Source organism: Spinacia oleracea, chromosome 1 (genome assembly GCF_020520425.1).
Source record: "Spinacia oleracea cultivar Varoflay chromosome 1, BTI_SOV_V1, whole genome shotgun sequence".
Lineage (NCBI taxonomy): Eukaryota > Viridiplantae > Streptophyta > Magnoliopsida > Caryophyllales > Amaranthaceae > Spinacia > Spinacia oleracea.
In genome coordinates, this window is record NC_079487.1 from 74,694,714 (window position 1) to 74,719,890 (window position 25,177).

Below are 25,177 nucleotides of genomic sequence, written 5' to 3' on the forward strand. Positions count from 1 at the left end.
TTAAAAATTGAACCACCCCTAATAATTGATGATAATATAACATTTTATTATCTAATACTAACATGAAATGAGCAACTACAACTACACGATAACGGCTCGAGAAAAAGGAAAAGAAAGCAAAAAAAAAAGAGCATTATCTAGGGATTAAAGGCAATATATGTTCCATTGAAGAAAAAGGGTAATGCATGATGAAATGAAACTCACATGGGGTTAACTTTATAATTGCCTAAAATTAATTGCATATGTTTAATAAAGTGTCTGAAAATTGGGGGAAAAGATTTAGGACACGCAAATACTTGCGTCACTTGACAAAAGTAATTGCTGTCTGAGTTTCTTAAGCTGTTTGTAAGGATGTTAAAATTTCCAGAAATTTGTGCAAAGTTGGATGTCATGGATATTAAAATGCGGAATCTGACTAAACGACATCCTTAAATTTACAAACATAAGTCGGAGTTCTCCGTCAGCCTCTCCAGTTATCTTTAAGTTTCCTTATTTCCTGAAGGGCTTCTACAGGGGTGTTGAACCCGACCTTTTTCTGCAAAATACACGAAAATTTGCATCAGAAACAAGGAAATAAAAGGGAAACAAGAATACACATGAATCCATAAATAGAGTGTATTAGTGTTGTTTGAGAAAAAACAAATCAGCTCACCCTAATCATTGGAGTGTATTACGTACTCCGTACTAAAGCGGAGTATTATTGTGAGAAATTAAGTAAATGTGATAAATTGATAATTATGCCAAAACTTCTACTAGTATAAAATATAGCACCCACAAGTTCAAAACTCAAAATGATATTCCCATTGTATGATATTCCAACTGTTTCTAAAACCATGTGTTCACTCATTGATGCCAATCTATGATGGTCATGTTCTCTTAAACTACAAGATAAAATCGTTACTCCGTACAAGTATATAGCAGAGTATTACAAGAGTACTTTTTAACTTAATTAGATTTTTTTCTCAAAACACAAAAACATTGGGCATGTTGAACAATTGAGATGAAGTTTCTTGGTTGCTAAATACTTCGTAGTAAATAATATGACAGCAACTTGAGTACTATACATTTGACAGTGCAACAAAATAACTTAACACCAGACCACTAAAACTTAAAGGTCCACTCATCCACTGCGAACTTATGACACACCAAGAATTTTGTAATGTCAATATTGAACATAAGGTACTCCGTTGCTTAATCTAGGATTCTTTGAACCTTCAACCTGATAATTGATGTTGCTTTTCATAGTTTTTCATGCATTTCCGGCTTTCCGCAGTGAACAAATTAAAATAAAGTTGGATGACACCTTTTTAAATAGTCAGGATAATTATTAAAAATAAGATTCTTTCAACATGACCTAGAAAAATTAAAATTATAGTAGGGTGTTTTTTTAATTTGTTAAAATTGACAAGTTGGAGTTACAATTAAGAAGGGGGATTTTTTTTTGGTAGGTAGAAAACAAGCAACTTCAATTTCTTGGTATTTCAACGTACAAGGTTTCCACAAAGGTGCATTTTATTCACCTAATTTCACTTACATGAACTTACTAAACTATTTAGATTATAGATTGTAATTAGGTAACCGTTGTTCTGAACTTATCTAAACTTATTACCTAAAACAAGAAAAAATAAGGTTAACTAAACAAGTCCGTCAAACAAGTAGGGCAAGAAAGGGCAGAAAGGGGATTTTTTTATATCAAATAACGAATAAAGAAAAGTGGGAAAGTATAGCCCAACAAAAAAAAAGGACGATTGAGCTATTAATAACTACACTTTTCCCCCAATCTCTACTCCCTCTGTTTCACAAAGAACTACTTCCTATTTTCATTCGTTACAAAAATAGCTACTCTCTCCATCCCTTAATACTCGCCCCGGTTTGACCGGCACAAAGTTTTAGGAGTTTTAAGTAATTTAATTGACTTATTAATTTATTAGGTGGTAGTTGATAGTGAGGTATTTTTTTAATATAGTTAGTGGAAAATGTGTCAAATACAGGGGTAAGGGAGGGATGAAGGTTGAATTTTTAAATGTTTTTTTAGGAAGTAAAAATATATGTGGGTCCATGGTTAAGTGAGAGAAATAATATAATATTAGTAAAAGTATGACATTTATAAAAACGGGGCGAGCATTAAGGGACAATTTTATAAGAAAAGCGAGGCGAGTATTAAGGGACGAAGGGAGTATTCACTACACAATTTTTGCAAAGGGTACATTATAATACACTCCTTCCTTTTTTAATTTTATACCCAATTACTATAAACTCTTGTTTCGAAGAGAGTTGAGTGGATGCAAGAAAGATGTAAAATAATGGGTGAAATGGGTTGGTGTAAGAAAAAGGTGCGTAGTGGGAGAAAAAAGGAAAATGTGTAATTATTGTTGAAAAAAGGATTAGATGGTAAAATATATTTGCCAAAAATAGAATAAAAGTAAGTATAACAAAAACACAAATTCTTTAGAATAAAAGTTAACTTAAAATGCTTAAAAGTTACCCTTATAAATTAAAAGTTATCTACTCCCTCCGTATTTATAGGAGATACACTTGGTCGGACACGGGTATTAAGGAAAAATAGTTGAATGAAATAAAATAATAAAGTAAGTGGGGTTGTGATAAATATTTTAATCAAGTAAAATAAGTGGGGACCATTAAATTTTGGAGAGATTTGGGGTGGAGGGTTTATGAAATTAATTGTTTAATGTGGTAGCGAGTTGAAATATTATGGCAAGTGTATCTCCTATTTAAATAGGGATTGAAATATTATGGCAAGTGTATCTCCTATTTAAATAGGGATTGAAAAGTTACTAAAAATGGCAAGTGTATCTCCTATTTAAATAGGGCCGGAAATGGTAAGTGTATCTCCTATTTAAATACGGATGAAGTATTTTTTAGTGATAAATTATTTCATTTGAATAAAACTTATTTTTCCAAAATCACTAAAATTATTCATTTAACCCCAAAATGTCTATCGATTTTTTTTTTTAACATAAAAGTTAATCAAAAAATATTAAAAGTTACAAAAAACTAGGAAAAGTTTACAAAAAACTGGATAAAAGTTATCATGGTGTACAAAACCTTATGCGTTGCAAGACCTTTCGTAACAAATAAAAAGACAGCCCTTTTAGGAAAGTGGATAAAACAAAAAAAAAAACCGAGTGTACTTATATACTTGGCCTTGCGCATAAAACTGCGTGTCAACCGTAAGTGAGTAGTTCTTTGTGGATTGAAGGAGTACTTCTGACTTCTGAGAGAAGAAAAGTCCACTATGAAAAGCAAAAACGACAAGCACATAAAACTAAAGGGGAAACTTAACAATCATAATTATCTTAATTGGATGAGGACGTTCTTAATCGAGTCTATATGACAATCAGGTGACCTCGAAAGTTATCAAATGTGCAAAACAACACTGCAGAGTAACCACTTCAGTAATGAAGGGAGTTGTGAATTTGGTATTTCATCAATCTTTTTATCACATTCAAATTCAGCGTGGTAAACATTATAAATCCTCCGACACAGATGTTTTATACCAACGTTCCACAACCCTCAGGGGCGTCAGGGCCTCTTATCAAAATTTATACCCAAGTATTGAAGGAACTGAACTCTACATTAAACAATGAGAAGATATCAAGGTGCATGCCAATGTGAAATGTGATTCATCTTGTTACACTTCTGACCTGATTCTTTTATTTCAAAAAATAAGTTCAAGGAAATTTGTGAAGGTAAGTTAGATATGGGCAACCAGGTTTATTTTCCTACAAAGTAAAAACAATAAGTTCAGATAAGGGGTTATCAGAGAAAAAGAACAAGACTTATATTGCCTGTGCCAGACCCTTAAACACCCACAACACTGTTTTGAACACATGACTAACTATTAAATTTTCTAGGAACAGCAGAAATTGGATGATTTTGGTACTTTTTAGAATACACATAATTCCCCCAACTCAGTCCAGGTGACACAGATCACTACTGTATAGAAGTAACATGTTACACAAATACCTGAATCTCGGGCATGTCAACACGCACAAACGGGTTAGTTTCTAGTTCTTCTGCAATGGTCGATGGAATAGTAGGCAAGCCAGCATTCCGCTGGTTCTTGGCCCATGCCAATTTCTCCACTATCTTTGCATTCTCGGGTTCAACAGTCAAAGCAAATTGAAGGTTCTTCACCGTGTACTGCAATTAGAAGAGAAAAAGTGAACTGTCACACCAAGCTTTTGTCACAGAGAAGATCATCGGAAATTTAATATACTTTCATGACCTGCATTAGACTGATGGCATTGGCAGAAAATAGGGAGTAACAGCCTTCCCTTTGACGATAAAAACAGAACAAATTAACAGTAGAAGTATCTTTCATTTTTAAACAGCTAAAATTTACAGACATGACCTCTCTAAAAAGGGAAGGAAGTAATCAACTTTGAGATTTGAAGTCCAAGGAACTCACTGCCAACTTGAAAGTTGAAATTATGATTTTTTTGGTCTCCTGCAAGCTTAGGAAGCTAGAAATCACCACAATTTTATTAGCTATTATTCCTGCCTCTTGTTTCATTTAGGATTTTGATAATTGCTCTCTTACATCATATGGGTGAGCGGATCTACAATAATAAATGGACGGGGATGCAGAGTGAGCTATCCGTTTTCTGTTATTTAGATAGAGAGACAGAGACCTATATTCTTTAACAAACCAAGTTGAAAAAATTAGGGGAGGCAGAGTGAGTTATCCGTTTTCTCTTGATTAGATAGAGAGTCATAGACCTATATTCTTTAACAAACCAAGTTGAAAGAATTTGGACAGAATGCAATAACTAACCCATATGATCTCCCTCTGCCAATCCCATTCCCAATCCCAATCCCAATCCCAATCCCAATCCCATAACTTGGTTGACCAATATAGATTTTCGAACATCTGGCAAAGAATTCAGTCAACTCTAGCTATTAAATTTGGTAAATCCATGGTGAGTATGATTATTTGAGTTTCAGCTTGGTTTTATTTTCTGTTACTTTTAATCTTTAGCTAATTCTTCGGGTTGATAATAAACGCTGGAAACCATACCATTAATTTTTCCACAATAGTAAGATAACAAAATTCATGGTATCTCCACATATAAGATGTTAATTCATACTTTCTGTTCTTATGCACATTAAAGTTTTGATGGAATTGATGGTTTGATATGTTCATATTTTATAGTGTTTTTACCCCCATCCCATAATACTTTTTGATCTCAAATGAGCTCTTCGGAACGATTTTTAGTACTAATGTGCTCCTTGTAGTGTGTTTGTCGTTTCAGTTTCATCATTGTAGGAATTAGCATATTTGTGTGCATTTCCTACTCATTTGAATCAATACGAGAGATTATGTACTTTCGAGAGCACAAACATTGAGTTGAAAGAGTTTTGAAGTGAAGCAAAGCGAATAACGAAAGAAGTAGAAAAATGACTGTAGTCCACTATTTTAATCATAACTCAAGTTCTACAACTCCAAATGAAGTGATTCTAATTGGGTTGGATTCTAGACTTCAAGAGCTTTCCAACGAGTGGTCACTCGCCTAATTCTGACGAATAACGAAGGAGATAAGGCGTTTTGAAGATAGAGGATCGTGCAGTTTGTACGAGCGCCCGATCGGGCGAATGGCTGGATCGGGCGGATTTCTGCCCGATCGACTTGTTTACGAGCCAAAAGCCCGATCGGGCGAGCGTCTGCCCGATCGGGCAACGACAACCTGGACACGTTTTAGCTTTAATGATCCGATTTTTATTTTTTTTTGGGAAAAGCTATAAATACTAAGCCCTTGGCTTATTGTAGCATCTTATTTCTTAGTTCTAAACACTTAGTTTATTTTAGCACTTGTTTTATTTTCTCAATTATCCAAACACTTAGTTTTTATTTTCAATCAAAAATTCAAGCTTTCATTATTCATTGTTCAATTCCTTAGGTATTATTTCTTATGTTGCGTTATTGTTTCATTCTAATTATGTTTCCATTGGTGAATATTGTATTAGTTATTTCAAATATGTGTGAGTAGTTTCATTCTAGGGTTTTGGGAATCCATGAACGAATATGAAGGGATGATTAATTATTGTTGATTGTTGGTATTAGCTGTTAATTCCTATTGATTGCTTCTATTTACTTTGCGATTAGGTTTGCGCAGGTCTGATTGTATTAGTCTAGCAATATCAAATTAAGATTCGAGAGATGCGATTTGATGTTTAGGCTTGTTTCAATAGGTAGAATTGGGATTAATACGTAGCGAGAGCCCGTTAATTCTAAGTCTATGATTAGTATCGATTCGAGAGAGCATGCTAGTCTAATTAACTGCTTTATTGATTATTGTTGATCATCTATCATCCTGGATTGTTGTTCATTGGTGAACATATGCCCTAGACCTTTTAATATCTGAATTCTTCCGCTTTTATTATCGTCGTAGTTTAATATCCAAACCAACTATAATCTTGTTTCCCAGTAGTCCAAACCTTAGATTTAGTAATAGAAAGAACGCCAATTTCCCTGTGGATTCGATCCCTACTTCCCTTACTATCTTGTTAGTGGACTTAGGTTTATTTTTTATTAGGCTATACGACTTTAGTCTGTCAAATTTGGCGTCGTTGCCGAGGAAACGGTTTTATTTTCTGCTATTAATTTTATGGTCTAGATTATTTTCTTGAGTCTCGGAGAACTTCCAGTTCTTTGAGACCATGTATACATTTTATTTTCTTTAGTTTTTTTTTTTTTTTTGAAAATAAATGGATTATTATTTTTTTCCCTCAATTCGTAAATGAGCCTTTTTGGGTGTATATCGATATACTAAATGATTTTATTGGTTACTACAATTTTAATCCTTGGGATTCTTGTGGTTTTGCTTATGGTGATTTAAATGAGTATACAAGGAATGTGATAGAAAGTAGATTTAATGGTGATTTTCGAGCCTTGTCTTTGGATGATATGTGGGATTACTATACTTGGTTTGCAAGGGATTCGTATGAGCGTGAAATGGCCATTCATGTTCCATGTGGTAATCCAAATTATGAGCATAATCTACACGTTTCTACCCCCTCTCCCTTGAATGCTTGTTATAATGAGGTGCGTTCTAATGTTTATGATAATCATGCCTATTCTAATGACTTATCTAACCCTTACATGGATATCAATGTTTTGCCTCATGATTCCACTGTTGCTTCTCCCGTGTATTATTGTGAACCCTTGCCCAATCTTGTTCAACCCGAATCAGAAAGCAAAGATAGCTTCTTAGAGGAATTAAGAAGATTAACCTCTAAGATTGAGATTCAATGTACTAGATCTCAAGAGGCTACTAATGAGATTATTAAAGCTAGTAAGGCTACTCTTGAGAGATTTAGAAAAATTCAAGAAATTATTGAAAATAATGATTCGAGTTGTGTTGGGGATGAGGGTCAACTGGTGAACCCATAGGTAACCAAGAGTGTGAGGAACTTATAATTGAGGTTGAGGATGAGTTGGAGGATGATGATGTGACTGTTGGCTATGAAGCCTGGGTACGCCTGGGAGGTGCCGTTTCCCGTACCGGGTACGGGTACGGTACGGGTATGCCCAGGATACGTCCCCGGGCCGAATCCAAAAGGTGGGTACGCGGGTTGATTTTGGGTACGGCTAAAGTTAAGTCGGGAACGGGGATGGGTACGTTTTTTAGGAGGAATACACGTACCCCAGTGTTACCCACTTACCCGGTTCGTGTTAACCCGAATTGAAACCCTAGATCTACCATTGAAGCACTGCGATGGAGTTGCGAACAGGGTATATGTTGATCGAATTCTTGTCTTCTTCGCCGGAATTGCCATTGCTGATTCAGATCTCTAAGTTTTTGCAGTTGAAGGTTGGTATCTGTGCGTGAAATCGGAGGAGAGAGAAAGAAAGAGGAATGAAATAGGAGGAGAGAGAAAGAAAAGGTGAGTTATACTTACTGAGTTACTGTGCGTGAAAAAAGGAGGAAGATGAATAGCTTTGTGGGAAATTACAAATATCTATTTTTTTTAACAGTTGTTTTCTACTTCTTAAAGGCTGATTTTTTATTTTACTTTTCTTTATAATTGATTTGTAATTATTATTTTACCCTTTTATCTTTTTAAAATTCTTTTATTTTTTGGAAGGAATCTTTACTATTTTTTTTTTCTTCTATATTCTATCTAGTTAATTTATTTCTAGTATTTTTAATTTTTTTAATTTTTTTTCTTTTGCCGAATCCATGTCGTACCCGTTTTTTACAATTTTGATTCTTCCGTTTTCCGTCCCCGTACCCGTCCCGGTACCCGTTCCCGTACCCGTTTCCGTGCAACCTAGACTGTTGGATCAATGGATGAAGGATTTGTTGAAGCTAAAGCCATAGTTATAGAGCAAGTCCATGAGGAAGTTGAAGTTGATAAAACCCTTGTTGTTGTGTCAACCCCTACTCCTCGCGGTTTTGTGTGGACTATCTGGCCCTTAACAAGGTAAGGGTGATAAATACCCCATTCATATCACAGACGACTTACATGGCTCGACCTCTTTTTACCAAACTTGATTTTGAAGTCAGTGTATCATCAAGTACGAATGAAGGAGGAAGATGTGGCCAAAACATCCTTTAGAACTCACGAAGGCCGTTACGAATTTTTGGTGATGCCTTTTGGCCACACCGACGCACCGACAACCTTTCAAGCCATTATGAATGAGATTCCAGGCCTTACTTGTGGAAATTATGTTCTTCGATGACATATTGATATGTAGTACAGGCGAGTTGAGGAGGAACATGTTAACCACGTGAAGGTGGTGATGGAAGTCTTGGATAAGCAGAAGCAGTGTGTAAATAAGAAGTGTGAGTTGGCAAAGAAAGCACAGCATATTCGGGGCATGTCATTTCTAAAACTATCTATCTAAGGTGCAATCTATGATAGATTGGCCTCGAATTATGGGAAAATAGCCTTTTCCGTGATTGAACAATTGAAGGATAGTTATTGTTGGATCGACGCAACAACTCAGGCCTTTCAAGCTTTGAAACAAGCAATGATCAATTCTCCAACAATTGTTATGCATGAGTTTTCTCAATCCTTTATTCTTGAAACTAACGCCTCGGCTTGGGAGCGGTACTTATGCAAGTTAACCATCCCATCGCATACTTCAATAAAGTCCTAGGACCAAGGGCTAGGCTTAAATAAATTTACGAAATTGATGGCAATTGTTTTTGAAGTGCAAAAGGCGCAACATTTTCTTTGGGTAGTCAATGGCAAAAGTGGCAGCATTTTCTTTTGGAAATTGGGGCAAAATATCAACGTTGGGTGAGCAAACTCATGGGGTTTGATTTCGAGATACACTATTTCTATAAGCCAGGAACATCAAACAACAAGCTCTTGTGGGGTTCAATGGGCCGAATTGCTGTCACACATTAAGCAAGATCCGCTCATGAAGCAAGGACTTACTTGCGAGGAAGCCACATCCTAAGGGTTATACAATGATTAAGGTGATTTTGAGGTACAAGGGAAGGTTGGTTATCCCTAGTAAGTCACGCTTAGTAGCAAAATTATTGCATGAATATCATGATTCTCCTTTGGGTGGACACAAGTGATTCCAAACCATCTATGAATTGCAGGGAGTAGTTTTGCCCAGCATGACGAAAGAGATACAAAAATATGTGCAAGTTTGTTTAACATGTCAACAAAAGGTCTCGTCACTTAGTCTAGTCTCTTACAACCATTTTCCATTCCATCTCGAATATGTGAAGACATATCAATGGACTTCGTGGAAGGTTTGCCTAAATCAAAGGGGTTTGACAGTGTGCTTGTGGTGGTTGATAAGCCGACAAAATATGGGCATTTCTTTGGTTTAAAGAACCCCTTCACATCTCATTCGGTGGGTCAAATGTTCATACAAGAGGTTGTTAAAAGAACCCCTTCCATGGATTTCCATCTACGATAATTTCTGATAGAGACAAAAACTTTCTCAGCACGGGATGCTACTACATCAAGCACAACCTACCACCCTCTGAGGTGGTCAATAAGACTGTGGAAAGCTACCTCAAATGCTTCAGAAACGGGGCAGCCTAGCCAGTGAGCTAAATGGTTACCGTCGCTGGAATACTGAAATACTGGCACAACACCTGGGCCCATGTTTCCACCAATTGCTCCCCTTTCAAAGCAGCATATGGCGGAGAGCCAACCCCCTTGTTGTGGTTTAAACGTGGAAATACAACAATTGCTACGCTGGAAGATCAACTCCTCAAGAGGGATGCAATTCTTCATGATGTTAAAGCTCATTTGATTAGAGCTCAGCAAAAGATGAACAAACAAGAAGACTCCAAGAGAAGGAACTTGGAATTTCAGGTAGGTGATAGTGTTTACCTGTTATTACAACCTTACCAACAACACTCATAGGTTAGAAGACAAAGTGAAGCTTTCTCCAAGATCTTGTGGACCTTTTTCCATAATTCAGAGCGTGGGAATGGTGGCATACAAACTTGAATTGTCAGACTCCGCAAGGGGTACATTAAGTATATCACACATTACTCAACTGAAGAAGATTATAGGGTCTGCACCTGTTTGTCCTTCTATTCCTCCCCATCTATCTGCGGATTTAGTTGTGGAAGTTGTTTCTCCTTCTATTCCTCCCCATCTATCTGCGGATTTAGTTGTGTAAGTTGAACCAGCGGAGCTATTGGAGGTTAGGCAAGCTCATGCTACTGACCAGAACCGTGTGCAAGTGTTGTTGAAATGGAAGGGATTGCCAGAGTGGGACGCATACCAACTTTTTCCTCAGTTTTACTTTGAGGACAAGGTAGTTGTTTGGGCCCAGGGTAGCACAGGCCACTTGTACTCTTCACATACTCAAGGAGGAAGCATAAGGGCAAGGAAGTAATTCCATAACAAGGTGCAGAAGCCGTTACAAGGGTAGCCACTTGAATGAAAGAATGCTGTCAGAAGTTGTCTCATTGTGTGAGCAAGAAGTTAGTGGAAGAATAAAATAAATAGGGAAAGTTTTGTTAAGCTAAAGGCACCTTTAGCATTTTTTGTTGGTAGAAGTACTTTGGGAGGTCATCCACTGCTCGAACTGTGGGTGTTTGTAATTGTTTAAGTACTTTGATTAAGCAATACAAATTCTATTTTCTTTCCTTATCTCTTCTCTTTATTTCAGTTTTACTAGACTGGAATTAATAATCTGATTCCTAGCAGTAATCCTCCAGAAATATCAAAACCACAGGAATTTGGCATGACAAAGGAAGGAACAGATTAGGGCTCTCTTTGTCATCCTTCATGGACCTAAAACACAACCCAGGGCCAAGGCAACCATAAAAACCATTGTATAGCCACTTGAGTACTTAGGGGTAGGAAATTCTGGATTTCTGTAAGGTTTTTGGAAAGGATTCTGCAAGAACAGCTACAAATGAAAAAAAATGCCATATGTACTAATTGACTCGAGCCCTCAAGTAGACATGCCTGTCGACAACATGCAAAACAAGGACCGATTGGGACGTGGGCCCGTGTCTAATGATTTTTTTTGTTTAAAATCTTATCCTCTTAATTCTACATTATGAGTTCCTGTAATCTGCTTTAATAATAGGCCCGTCAGAGTAAACAAAAACTGTGACATCAAATCCATGAGACTTGTTCCGAAAATATAAGCCATAATTCAGTCAAATGAATTCAAACAACTATAGAGAATCTTAGAAAATCATTCACCTCATGACCGCAATAAACTCTAGTCGGCTTTGGCAAAGAACCCAATGTCACACAGAGTGACTGATACATCTGCTCTGATGTACCCTCGAAAAATTTGCCACAACCAGCAACGAACTGTGGATAAAAATTGAATTTATAAGAATATCAACTTTTATTAATGAATTTAAACATAAATATAAATAAGCTTGGGCTAGGTGGCTCTAATAAATCCTGAAATCAATAAAAACAGAAAATAATGATTATTGTACTCCCTCCGTCGCAATTTAATTGTCACACTTTCCATTTACGTCCGTCCCTATTTAATTGTCACGTTTCCTTTTATAGCATGGACCCACTAATATTTTATTACCATCTCTTCCCATTATTAAAAGTTATGACCCCGCATTTCCTCCCATTCACTTAAAAAACTCATCCACTATCTCCCATCACATCTACTTTTTCTATTAAAATATACTTCCCCCGTTCTTATTAAGTTCACACAGTTTGACTTTAGCACTATTCATACACCTTCCTTTGACCGGATTTTTTTATTTATTCGTAAGGGAAAATATAGTCATATGTGAACTTGTTAAAGTCATCTTGATAAATATTTTCAAGAACTTTTTATATTTTTTTCTTTTATATAATTAAAGATATTAATGATAAAAAAATGTGCATTGGCAAACGTGACTAAAGAAATATGTTAACTAAATAAGAACGGAAGAAGTATTAGATAAGCCTATAACAAAGTATAAATTGGGACGGATGAAGTATTTACTGTTGCTGAAAAGAAATTTTATATATTTTACAAGTATATATTTTTGTTTAAAAAGTACATTAAAGCAAAAAACTTTAAACAAGCAAGAGTGAAGCCTTGTATCATACTACCCATAGCCTTACCATAGTATCGCCAGTGAAAACAGCAGGGCTCTCATCTTCTTTTCCAGTCACATAGTAGCTTATATGACCTTTGGTGTGGCTGAGCAAAACCAAAGATAAGCAAAACTGATACACAGTTGTAAAGGAATATATATTCCAGTAAAGTCTCTTGCAGACAAACTAATATGACAATAACCATTAAGTGATAAATGTACATTTTGATACTTATGATAAATGAACCTTATAGAACTCAAAACATGAAAACTGGATGTTGTTTCTGTGTAAAACTCCAGAGGCAGATGCTCAAGAAAATCAAAACAAAAGATGAACCCAATAATGACTTGTTTAAGTAGAGTGGACAGGTAACTACAGTTAAAACGTCGCCAAAATAGTTTAAAGCAGGGCACATCAAGAACAGCAAGGAAGATTGCCTGGTTTATATATGTGCTTTATAAAAGCATCTTATTCCATGTCCAAGTATAAACCCCCCCACCCCCCACAACCCCGCACTGCCACGGCAGGCCTTGGAGTAGTGGGGGTGTTAGTGGGGTGTTAGATTTTGAAGGTGAACAGACTAGTTCTCAGAACTCAATTTACTGGAACCCTTCTGAACACATACTCCATTAAAACAACATAGAAACCATAAGTGACACATAAAATTTCACTCTTCAAAACATGCCAACTAAAAGTCTTTTATACTTATAATCTCATGCGAGCAAAGAGGCTGGTGATAACTGATGACGCATCATCCTTCTTAGGGAGACTAGAAAGGAATGGATTTCCCAAAATCAAAACTAATAGGATGCAAATAGAAAGAGTACAACTATTAAATAAAATGTCAAGGGAAGAAGAAAAAAAACAGTATCGAACAATTTTCGTTTTAATAGATAGTAAAACCAGTGACCTACTTCCGATATCTTCCAAAGTCCATTTCCTCCACTATAAGCCAAATTTGTTGGTCGCTCACTTAAAGATGAGCCTTTAAATCAGGTCATGATAGATACATTGCCGTCCTACAGGACACTCATGGGCAACATACAAGAAGTTCCACTTAAGGCACAAATGGCTATCAAGTTTATGAGCATACTCACTTACCAAGGCGTATGAAGAGACAGTATGTTGATTTCAGCTCCCAATGAGACCTTATCACCATTGTCCATTTTATCAGTGCATCCTTTCACATTATCAATGGAACCACCAAAAACCTTAATTCCAGGAACCAGCTCTCTTATCTTATCATTTCCACCAGCATGATCCCTGAAAATCAAGAATTTTACACTCAAGCAGGAAAGTTGGATAGTACTAAATCAAGCCGTTAAAATTTTATAATTATGTCCCAAAAGTAAAACAACAAAGTGTATAAGACTATAAGTGTGTTTCCAAACAATATCAATGAACAGTTGAATACTTGAATGCAACACTATCGGTAGTCGTAGACTGGTAGTCCACACCAAAACCATTTGGATCTCTAGTTAGTTCTATCACTTATAGCACATAGAAGTTGCTTAGTATTTGACAGTACATCCTTAATCCCATAAGAGCAAACAGCTGAAGATAGACACCAATTTTTACAAGATGGAGAACTATCATCAAACCAAGGTCAGAAAAGCAATTTCCAATTAAAGACATTAGTGGGGGACCTTTTCCACTGGAAAGAAATTATTGGAAAGTACAAGCATATAACATACTTTATTGTTTAGGCAGTACCCGTTTTCTCTTCATGGAAAATGACATGTTGAAAGGGCAGAAATGTAAACTAAGAAATGTACTCTTAAATAGTTTTTCAAGGCAATAAGTTTTAACTCTTCTGATTCTCATATCCACCAACCACCACAAAAATCACAATGTGTAGTACTCATGATATGGTCATTCCTTTAGCTGTTTTAATACAGATCATTGCTGTTCCATGTAAGGTCGCTCTGAAAAAACATATGGACAAGTGGATACAACCGTTATAGACTGTTATTTGACCATACACGCATATTAGCCATTACAATTCATTATTTAAAGCATTACACTCCATAAATTAACATCATACTCATACTTTTTCTATAAATAATTTTTATTTTATAAATCATAAAGTACAAGAACAGAGAATATTAGCCAAGTTCGTAGAATTTCCAAAACTAAGTAACTTCTAAATTCACCCACCGCCTTATCCCACAAAGAAATTCTAACACAGACACCATACAATCTTCATAAAAGCATTTCGCATTTTCGCCACAAAATTTTCTTCTCCTTTGCCCTATCAGAGCCCACAAATCGGACTTGTAGCATGTCCAAAACAGTATGTGGGAATGTGGGATAACCCAGCATTCCCCATGCACTGAAAAAAGCCTCCTCTAAATATTACTTGCCATCTCACAATGAAGGAAGATGTGAGAACACGACTCACTATTGGCATTCGCCATCCATGTTCTACTTCTTTTGAGCATATCAATAGCGTTGATTCTCCCCAACGCCAAGTTTCACGCAAATGCTCTCACCTTAACAGGAACTTAGTCATAACATTAGCAATCTATGAACCAGGAAGGGGGTACCTCAGTGGCAAAGAAAGACATAGAAAAAAAACTACAAATGGACCAGGAGGGTTGTACCTCGGTAGGCCAAGATTATAGTCATTTTAGTCATTTGAAAAAAAAATAGAAATTTAATGATTATACTTCCTTTGTTCTTTTTTAGTTGAAACATTTATTTTCTTACGTTTGTCAATGCAATATTTCACTCATTAATATATTTAGTTAGCAATGGGTAAAATTTTAAAAAATTTGATATTATAAATCTATACAACGAAATGATTATAACAAGACCCCACATGACTATTTTTTCTCAAGTATAAATCACAATTATAGTCAAAATAAATTATATGAATAGTGTAAAAAGTCAAATTGTGTCAAATAAAAAAGAAAGGAGGAAATACAAAATACTCTGAACATGATAAGGTTTCAAAAGTACGTTTAAGCTATAATCAAAACAATATTTTCAAAAATTCTCGAGTAAGAATGATACAATAGATCTTTTTAGATTTGTCAATAAATGCCACAGTGGCCATGAAGCACATTAAAACCAATGAGAAGCCACTACCACAACCATGCCTTTTTTCCTAGGGAAGCAATAGTTAATAACAAAACCATATTAGATAAGGAGTAGATTTCATGAATAAGGGGAGGAATAGGGAAAGAGGGAGATAGAAGGAGGGAAAGGAGAGGAAAAAACGAAAAGGCGGTCATATCCTTGGCTACTAAATATCAGAAAATGGCAATATCTACCAACAACATAAGAACGATGACTCCCATCAACACCGATCGCATTAGGTCGGGATGCGAGAAGGTCAAGAACTATGCAGCCTAACCCCTAAATACTCAGCATTAACTTTGGAACGGATATTATGAAAAGAAAAAACGGTATTTTTGCCATGAAATGAAAACTACTTTAGAGGCAAAAAAACACTTGTTACTTGCATAAAATAAATGCTAAAATTTTGTCAACCACAAGATAGCAATAAAAATAACAAAGGGAAACCAGAATAACAACCATCACCACAACAACAGAACGGGAATTCATTAGAAGAGCAATAATGTAAGTTCACAATACACTCGTGAGAAACAAGAAAAGATGGGACATATGAAAGGGGAATCTCCTATTTTATTCAATTGCTTGAATCCTAAACCAAAAAATTCATTAAAAGAGAAACCATTTTATGTCAACTACTTGAATTTTGAACCAAGTCATTTCTCGTAAGGGGGAAGGGAAATGTGTTATGGAACTTCCCTTATAGTGTCACACTAATTTTTCTTTAGACAATCCTTCTTCTTTTCCTGTTCCCTAAGAGAATCTTAGAAAAATTTCAAACCAAGATATCCTAAGTACTTCAAATAACCAAGCATGTTCAAACCATTTTGATCTCTTTATTGCATCATTCAACACTACACATTACATTCACCTTATCATTCTTGTTTATCTCGTCTTGTATGGTTACACATCCATGATCCGACAAAGCATCCTCATCCCAACCACCTAATCTTATGAGTTGATCTCGTTTCATTTGTCAGCACTATACTCCATCAAGGACAGCTGGCCCAATTGCTACCTAATTGGTTTCCCTTTAAGTTAGACTGTATTTTCTTATCATCAGTTAGCACAAGTAATACCTAAGACACTCACCATTTGAGCCATCTAACATTGGTGCAATGGACAATATCTTCGTCATTCTTGTAAGTACATTGAATTATTGAACTTAAAAAAAAAAGAATTTTTTTTGTCAGAAATGACCTTTTAAAACTAACATTTTTCAAGAAAGGATCTAAATTTTGTGAGATTGGACCTGAACCCATTTTCCGGCCTTGGACTCAATAATCCAGCGTTGACCACGCAAGTGCAGATCACGTGCACATTATCCCCCCCCCCCCTCTTATTTCCCCCTCCTTTTCCTTACGAATAAAATAATTCCCCCCAAAATTTTCTCACTTCTCTTCGACATTTCCCCTGTGTTCATACAAGTGATTTTCCTTCGACCGGTTATGTTATCAAAGCTCAAATACTTTGCTTTTTCCCATTGAAATACAAGCACAATCGAACAAGGTAAAATGAAAAGCCTCAATTTCTTTCCCACAAATCGTCAAATTTGAAGGTCATGGTTTTTAGGTTCACAAGCTTTCCAATTATTTAACCTTTTTTTTTGTGATGGACGTAAGCAATATCCGTTGTGGAATGAATACAAGTTCTGGAAAGAGCTTTTCATGCTGTCAAGGAGTTCGTTGGGTTGCCAGATCGAGTTTTCTGGTAATATGATTACCGCTTTAAGTAAGGACTTCAGTAATGGTGAACTAAATTGTCAAATTGTAGAATGATATTGCATTGTCAACCTTTTTACGAGTATGAAACAGCTAAAACCAGGTCCACTTTTGTTCGATGCGTGTTCCTGAATCATGGCTACGAATTTAACGTGAATGTATAATTGTGAGGTTCGGTGAGTCTTGTTCCAACAATAGTTCCTGCGTTGATGATCGATTCAGACAAAGAGAACGATGTACACTGAAAATTTATCAATCACTTCCTTGATATTGCTTTTGCGATTGCATTTTGATATTGTCGTTACGGGTAATTTGCATAAGGCATGCTTGGTTTTCCTTTTAATAGCTAATTGCTAGAGCTGTGAATTGATTGTGAATTGATTGTAGGAGAAGCCCTTGTATGAACACGGGGGCAATGTCGAAGAGGGGAGAAATTGTTATGGGGGAAATGATTTTATCAGTAAGTCAAAAGAGGGAAAAGGGGGAAAAATAAGAAACATAAATAAAAAAATATTTTTAATGTGCACGTGCTCGACACGTGCGTGGTCAAAGCCAGATTATTGATTCAAAGGCCGAAAAATGGGTCAGCGTCCCATCTCACTAACATAAAAGTATAAAACAAAAATTTAGGTCCTTTCTCACAACCTTTTTGTATAAGGTCCTTTCTCACAAAATTTTAGGTTTAAAAGGTCATTTCAGACAAAAAAAAAAATCCTTAAAAAAACCTTTTCACTTGAGAATGATGTATGTTACTCTTATAAAATAAGAACAAATAAAAATGGTATAGCATATGCTCTAACTTTAATCTCAAAATCCAAGGTATCCACTCATTCCTGGACTAACATTTCAAATACTTTGCTTTAGATAACACGTAACGGATTTTTTTTAACCTAAATGAGTATCTAGAAGGTTCTACCTTCTCATTGATGCTTCCTCTAATCACATCCTTCAAAACCATGTCTTCAACTAGAAGAAGATACACCACAATGTGTGCCCCTTAGATTGCTTAGTAAACTCATTCATAATTATGGTGAAAACTAAAAAGGAGAGAACCTCAAGTACACCCTTAATGAAGCCCTATGTCAACAACGAAGGGAGTATACGCACAAAAGAAAAGACCATTGTTTTACTAAGTCTCAGCATGATAAAACAAGAGTGCTCCACACATTTCAACCATTAAAAAAAGGAGAGCTATGATACTTGGACTCTACGTATGGGTGCTGGTATAATTCCCATTGTTCGACTCGCCACGACTCAAATTTTAAGACACATAAACACAGTTATTTGGATAGGGGTTGGGTGGCATTCTAGACAATTAGATTCAATTTTATCCCAAAACCTAATAATACTACTCTAATCCACAAGGTTGTAGGGGGGGGGGGGGGGGGGGGGGGGGGGGGGAGGGGGGGGGAGATTGCCTCTGCATTGTTGTTTGATTAGCATATTAGTTCCATAGGTAGATAACACTCATCTAGACCTATCTTCTTGTCCCTATCACCCCTTCTTCTTGAGAAATTGCGACAAAAGTACCAAGTATGTATATCTTGTTGTGTCACACACGATGTAACAACAGAAATGCCATTACCATTCTCCAGACTCCAAGAAGTCCCTATTTCTCACAAAATGGTTGTCCCAAATAAAGTGTTAATTGAGTTGGATCCACAAAATAGAAAAATAAAAGTAAAAATACCTACTAACTTCTCTTTTATTCACTTTTAATCAACAAAACCTCACTTTCTTTCACCATATACTCTGTACTATAAAATAATTCCTCTGCTCTATGTTTAGTTTTTTTTTTTTTGAAGGTGCTCTATGTTTAGTTGATACACTTTATTTTGGCACATAAATTAAGAAAAGGTGACAAAGGAAGGTAGTGGACAATAATACCCCTACTCACTAACACTCTAACCATGTACCCACATACCCATATAAGGGTTAAGAAACTTTACATTACAAAACTTACCAAAATAAGAAAAAGAACTTTCTCAAAAAGGAAAGTGTGTCAACAAAAGAAAGTACTAAAGTATACTCCCTCCACTCATCACCTGCCTTCGGTGGTTGTATCTAAATAAGTGTAACACTTCTAATTTTGGCAATTTCTCTAATATTTTATTCTTTTTCTCATTGCACTTAACCCACTTAGCCATTAATTTAATTTTCTACTCTCTTTCTCTCTCCTCCCACTTAACCTACTCACCTTTTATACCCTTTGCTTATTCCACAAAGTACCCACTTGCATATAAAACAAGCACACCAATACCTTGCCTAAAGCTACATGTTTTTCTATGAGTTGCACTCAAATTGAAACGGATGAAGTATAACTTCTCTTTTTTTATTCACCTTTAGCCAACAAAAACCCATTACGGTAAGCTCCATCCACATATATGTATGAAATAGAACGATAGGCTAATGAAAGGATTAAATTGCCCTCTTTTATAATACTCCCTTTGTCCACATATGAAGGAATTTAAAGAAAAGATGGCCACAACCCAAAAGAGAGAAAAAGGCCTCCAAAAACTTCCCGACTTTACTATCCATGTGGCACATGCCTTTTGAGATAAAATGAGAGATCTAGTTTCCTGCTAAAGTTATAGGCGAAATCATCAAACATTTGCCCAAAAGAAAGGGCAGGAAAAAAATAGAATATAAATTCTTAATATCAAATATTGTCCTCCAGTAGTCCCCAATGCCATCAACAGCACCTAAAAACATAGAATACGAATCATGCAAGAAAGTATATATTTATTCCTAGCAAAATTGAAGCATCTGCAATTGGCTCTCATAACCCTGGTATAACTAATCGGTTTCCATAAAAAAAATGGCAACGGAGTAGTGTAATCCCAAAACCCAACAGCCTGATTACAAACTGCACCCACTAGGTGAACTTATGTCAAAAACTTCAATCGCCGCCCATATATAATCAGTAACACGAAACCATTGTTGCAAATACAATTCGAAATTGTGTTTGTACTTCGCTTCGAATTCATCCAATTGAACAACCCGAGTAGTCATACTCATACCATATTCAGGAATCGCAGAGTGAAATGCAAGTAAAATTTTCATATTCCTCATGTAAAATTTAATTAAAAAAATCAATTAAGTTCCAAACGACTTCAGTACATGCTTCTTTCACGATTATACTTCTATATCTCCACATTTCAAGAACATAAGTATCTCTAGTTTTCCATTCCAAATAAAACAACTCATTTTCTTTTAACTATTCAAATTCACAAGCGATCATCTCAATCATTTTTCAAAGCATCAAGGAAACCCATAATTGCAGAAATTACGCTGTTATGAAAATCAAACAAGTAAACCTAATTGAAAAAAGCTTTTAAAAACTACTCCCTCCGTCCCTTAATACTCGCACCGGTTTGACCGGTGCGGAGTTTAAGACATTTGAATTGACTTATTAATTTAATGGGGGTTAGTTGATAATGGGGTATTTTTTAATATAATTAGTAGGAAATGTGTAAGAGGTGGGGAGGGGTGAGTGTGGGTGTGAATTTTTAAATGATTTTTTTAGGGAATAGGGGTGTAGTGGGGTTAGTAAGTGAGTGTGAGAAATAATACTCCCTCCGTTCCTAAATACGTGTCCAGTTCCCATTTATGGCGTTCCCTTTTATGTGTCCACTTTCCGTTTTTGGACATACACTTTTCCCACTTTTCTATACACTTTTCCCACTTTTCCCATATACTTTTCCCACTTTTCTATAAATCATTATTACCTTTTCTTACACATTCTACACTTTTCCCACTTTTTAATCACCACCTCCACTTTTATTTATACTTTATCAATAAACAATCATCTATTTTTTCCTTTCCCAAAAAAAAACATTCTCAATCATTACCTCTTACCCACCATTCAATTTTATTAATTACCGTGTACATGTCCAAAGTGGACACGTATTTAGGAACGGAGGGAGTATAATATTGGTATATCAAGGGACGGCCCGAAAAGGAAAGCGGTGCGAGTATTAAGGGACGGAGGGAGTAGCAGACTAAATTAACAAGTAAACCTCATCCGAACCATTTTTCAAAGCATCAAGGAAACCAATAATTGCAGAAATTACGTTGTGATGAAAATCAAATAAGTAAACCTAACTGAAACAAAAACTTTAAAAAATAGCAGACTATACAAGCAAACCTAATTGATAAATTATCATTTAATAAATTTAAAAAGTTTATACCAGTGATGGTGAGTAGTGAGAACAAACTTGACATCGGCGTCATTTTGCTTAGCAACTTCTAGAACCTTCTCCGGCTCAACTGGATCAACAACAGCTGCTTCCTTCGTCTGCTCATCGATTATCCTGTTGAACAAAAAACCGATATTAACATTAATGTAATAATATTTGACGACGAACAAAATTCTACTGAAGTTGATAATCTACGACACCCTAATTTGAGTGAAATTGAGGAAAGAAGAAGAATTTACAGGTAAGAATAGTTGTCGTCCAAGCAGGGAATGTGGACGATTTTCATTGTTGATTTTGTGATCGGAGGAGAGAGAAAATGGGTGTTGTAAGCGGAAGCAGAGAAGCATTATCAGACTCATCACGGTTGGTAACGGGGTGGTATATCGACGCCAAGTGGCAGGGACGGGAGGTGATAAATCCAACTAAATTTTTACTTCTTCTTTTTTTTTTTTTTACAGCACAATAAAATATTCAATTAAACAAAGCTATTCCCTTTTTCTAACTTTTTGGTTAGATTATGGGCTATAGCAACAATCATACAACATTGAAAAATAAATAACAAACCGTTACTAACTTGAGCAATACATGCTCTTACAAGCATTGGAACTATAACATTACGAACTACAACCATAGCCAGTGCATTGGTCGATGGCCCTTGACTGTTGCCTTCGCCTTGCGCGCCCACATTCTCCTTTCTCCTCGGGATGAAGCTTAAGCGATAAGCAATAAGAACCCATAATCGGTGGAACTTGAAAGACGACGAAAGAAACGGAAGGATATGAACTTCACGAACCGGTTGAAACGACCTTGTGAGCAAGGGGATATGCTCACGAACAAACTCGACACTCTGGAGAACGAGCACATGGAGTCTCCCAAAGAGACTCATCTTAGTGAACATGCTATGAACCCCCAAAAATTTCATTTGGGGAGCAGTCTTCAAATATCATTTTTATAATGAAATCACATTTTTATTAAGTTAATTTCCTTGAAAGAAGTGAATTCTTACTTGGATTTATCATTTTCCGGCAGGGACTATAGTTGGACGTGTAAAATTGGCTTTGCTGCGAGACAACAAAGAAACAAAATGAAAATAAAAATCGATGACGCAAAAGCCGGCGACGACGAGCAAACGTAGTCAGAACATAGGCAGGATAAATCAACCGACGAGAGATTTCTTTAGCACTCTCTAAAAATTATCTCTTTTCTCTCCTCAATGACTTGCTCCGCCTCTTTATTTTTAGAGCCCACCTCGCCGGCGATCGGTGATTTTGATCACAAGACCGCCATCGTCGGCGAAGGGAAGTATATTTTGGTGTTTAATTGTAGTTTTTTGGTTGCTTTAAGTGTTTTTAAGCTTAATCTTCATAGTTGTTGTTGTGTTCTTCAATCCGCAAGGTTCGGAGTTTCTAATCGATTGAGGAGGAGTGATAGGTTGTAGCCATATGTGGTACCATCCACCACCATTTCCAATGGTTTTTGTCGCTGCTAGGGTAGTTTCGTCGCTTATATGTCGTTGTTCAAGTTGTCTTCCAAGTTCGATGAGTATGTTTTCTTTGTATGTATTTTCCCTTTTGGTTGATCATCTCTCTTTTTGAGGGGTTTTTTTGGAGCTATAGCCTATAGGTTTGTCGATGATTTGAGGTTTCTTTAGTAGTATTTGCTTTCTTCGTAATAATTGTTTGTTCTGTTGGCTTGGTGTTTTGTAGATGTGCATGTATCTTTGGGGGAGTGGTGTTATGTGGGTTTGGGCGTCTCACGGGATTGTGCTGGTTTTATAGGGCCTGCAGGAAGAGGATATGCCCTGCTTCGTCTGTTTGGTCAGGGCGTTGGCCCTCTCCTATGTGGGATAGGGAAACCAGTGTGGTTATAACCTTAAGGTTGTTGTTTATGGAGTTTTCTTACGAGGGTATTTGATGGAAGTTATGGTTAAAGGGTTTGGTGTGAGGAGGAGAATTTTTTTTGCGTACAGAGTTGTTGTACCTGTAGTTTCTTTAGTTAGTTTGTTGGTGATGATTTTGTTTGTCATCGCCGTTAAATCATATCTTGAAGGAGGCTCCCCGTCTTTAATGTTTGGGGTAAGCAAATCCCCCCCAGTTTCTTGCTATCTCCATGGTTGAAGTTGTGAGAAGATAACATGCATACAATTGCAAGGCTTCTCATGGTAGAGTCATCTAGGAAAGTGGCTCTGCCAGTAGTGTTCCAATACTTCTAGGTTGTCGTTATGTATCTCGATCCTTGGGAGTGGACTGGTGTCATGTGTCGGGTGTTCAATCAGGGTGTATTCTTCGTAAGAGGTTTTCTTCACTTCTCATCGGCTTCCATCATCAAGTGCTTCAAGGTTTCTGCAATGTCAAGATCCCTTTACCGGCCGCATAGTTCCACCATCGTCATTCTCACGCTTTCATGTAATGAATGTGTTGTGGGTTCAAGGTCTAGTTGTAGATGGTTTGTGTCTCACTAGGTATTCTAGGCTCCGAGATACTGTCTCAATGCAAGGCATTCTCGTCTCCGTTTTCATTGACTGCCTTTGTTTGTATGTTTTTAGTCATGGCCCTTGTAATAGTTTAGTATTCGGCTTGTTGTACTCGTCTTTCTTTAGCTTCCTAGTTTAGGATGTATTTGTTTTTTTGGGGTATGGTTAAGAGAGAAATGGGTAATGTTCCAGGGTTATGGAATCTGAGATGCAAACTCCCTTTCCCTGTAAAGAAGTACGCATTAGCTACTCTCGGCCCACAGAGGTTGGCCCGCCTTGACCGTGGAAACCCACTCTGATTGTGAAGTCATTGTTTTAGCAAAGAGTACTTAGGGAGAGAATAAAACAAGAGAAAGCACACAATGTCAGAATGAATCCTCAATAAAGTACATGTTGTTGTAGCGGAGATTTATGTGATCAACTGCTAACTTATGGGAATTATTTACAAGAAACTCACCATTTGGAAGAAGTGATGTTTGTAATAATAACGATTCAAGCGGGTTTTAATTTATTGATTAACAATTACGAAGTAACATTATTTTCCATCCAGACTGTATGATAATGGAGAGAAAATCTATTTCACAACTTTGGTACAACCGGTTGTAGGGTTGTGAAAAAATTCGGAAAAATCGAACTCAAAAATCGAAAATATTAACAGGAAATGTGGCTAATTGAATGAAATATTAGGGTTAGGGTCGACCTTTTTGTATCTTAAAAAAAAACTCACTGAACAAGCGGATACCCAACACGAAACACGGGTAATCAAACCGCCCGAATATAAAATTATCAAGGTTGACTTTTCCCCCCTCAAAGGGTGCTTCTCTGCATTGTATGTTTAAACACCTGTTAAATTGGATTTCCTCTTTGATTAAATTTTCTGACAAACATATTTTGTGAGTTATTTTCTGGGTTTGTTCTTTAATTATATATTTGCAATCATGTTATATATCAATGTTGTTAAATAAAACTTCCTAATTCAAGTTAGTTTATTGTTTTGGTTTGATTGTATACCTGCAACTTATGACTAAAAAATTACCAACGTTATATTTTTTCTTAAGCAGTACTGTGTATATTCAAACTCTTAAACAAATGTACGAACTTAATATGATCTATTACCCGATCGTACCTACCAAAAAACCTGTTACCCGAATAAGTGGTACAGAAAATTTTGGATATGATTAAGGGTTCAT

General features: G+C 36.3%; 1 protein-coding gene across 1 annotated transcript; it reads right to left on the reverse strand.

The window, feature by feature from the left end:
• Nucleotides 1-210: 210 nt before the first annotated feature.
• On the reverse strand, nt 211-21,911 carry LOC110791144 (hydroxyacylglutathione hydrolase cytoplasmic). Its single transcript, XM_021995898.2, has 7 exons — nt 21,754-21,911; nt 21,506-21,628; nt 13,618-13,779; nt 12,544-12,622; nt 11,665-11,778; nt 3,988-4,164; nt 211-535 (listed from the first exon to the last, which is right to left on the reverse strand). The coding sequence occupies exons 1-7, from the start codon at nt 21,798-21,800 to the stop codon at nt 461-463; spliced, it is 777 nt and encodes a 258-aa protein (XP_021851590.1). The 5' UTR covers nt 21,801-21,911; the 3' UTR covers nt 211-460.
• Nucleotides 21,912-25,177: the final 3,266 nt, after the last annotated feature.

Coding starts and splice junctions, on each gene's coding strand:
- LOC110791144 (XM_021995898.2), bottom strand. CDS start 21,800: ATGAAAATCGTCCACATTCCCTGCTTGGACGACAACTATTCTTACCT. Junction 13,780..21,505: donor CTCACTACTCACCATCACTG/GTATAAACTTTT, acceptor CTTGATTTTCAG/GGATCATGCTGGTGGAAATG. Junction 536..3,987: donor TTGACATGCCCGAGATTCAG/GTATTTGTGTAA, acceptor TGTATTTTGCAG/AAAAAGGTCGGGTTCAACAC.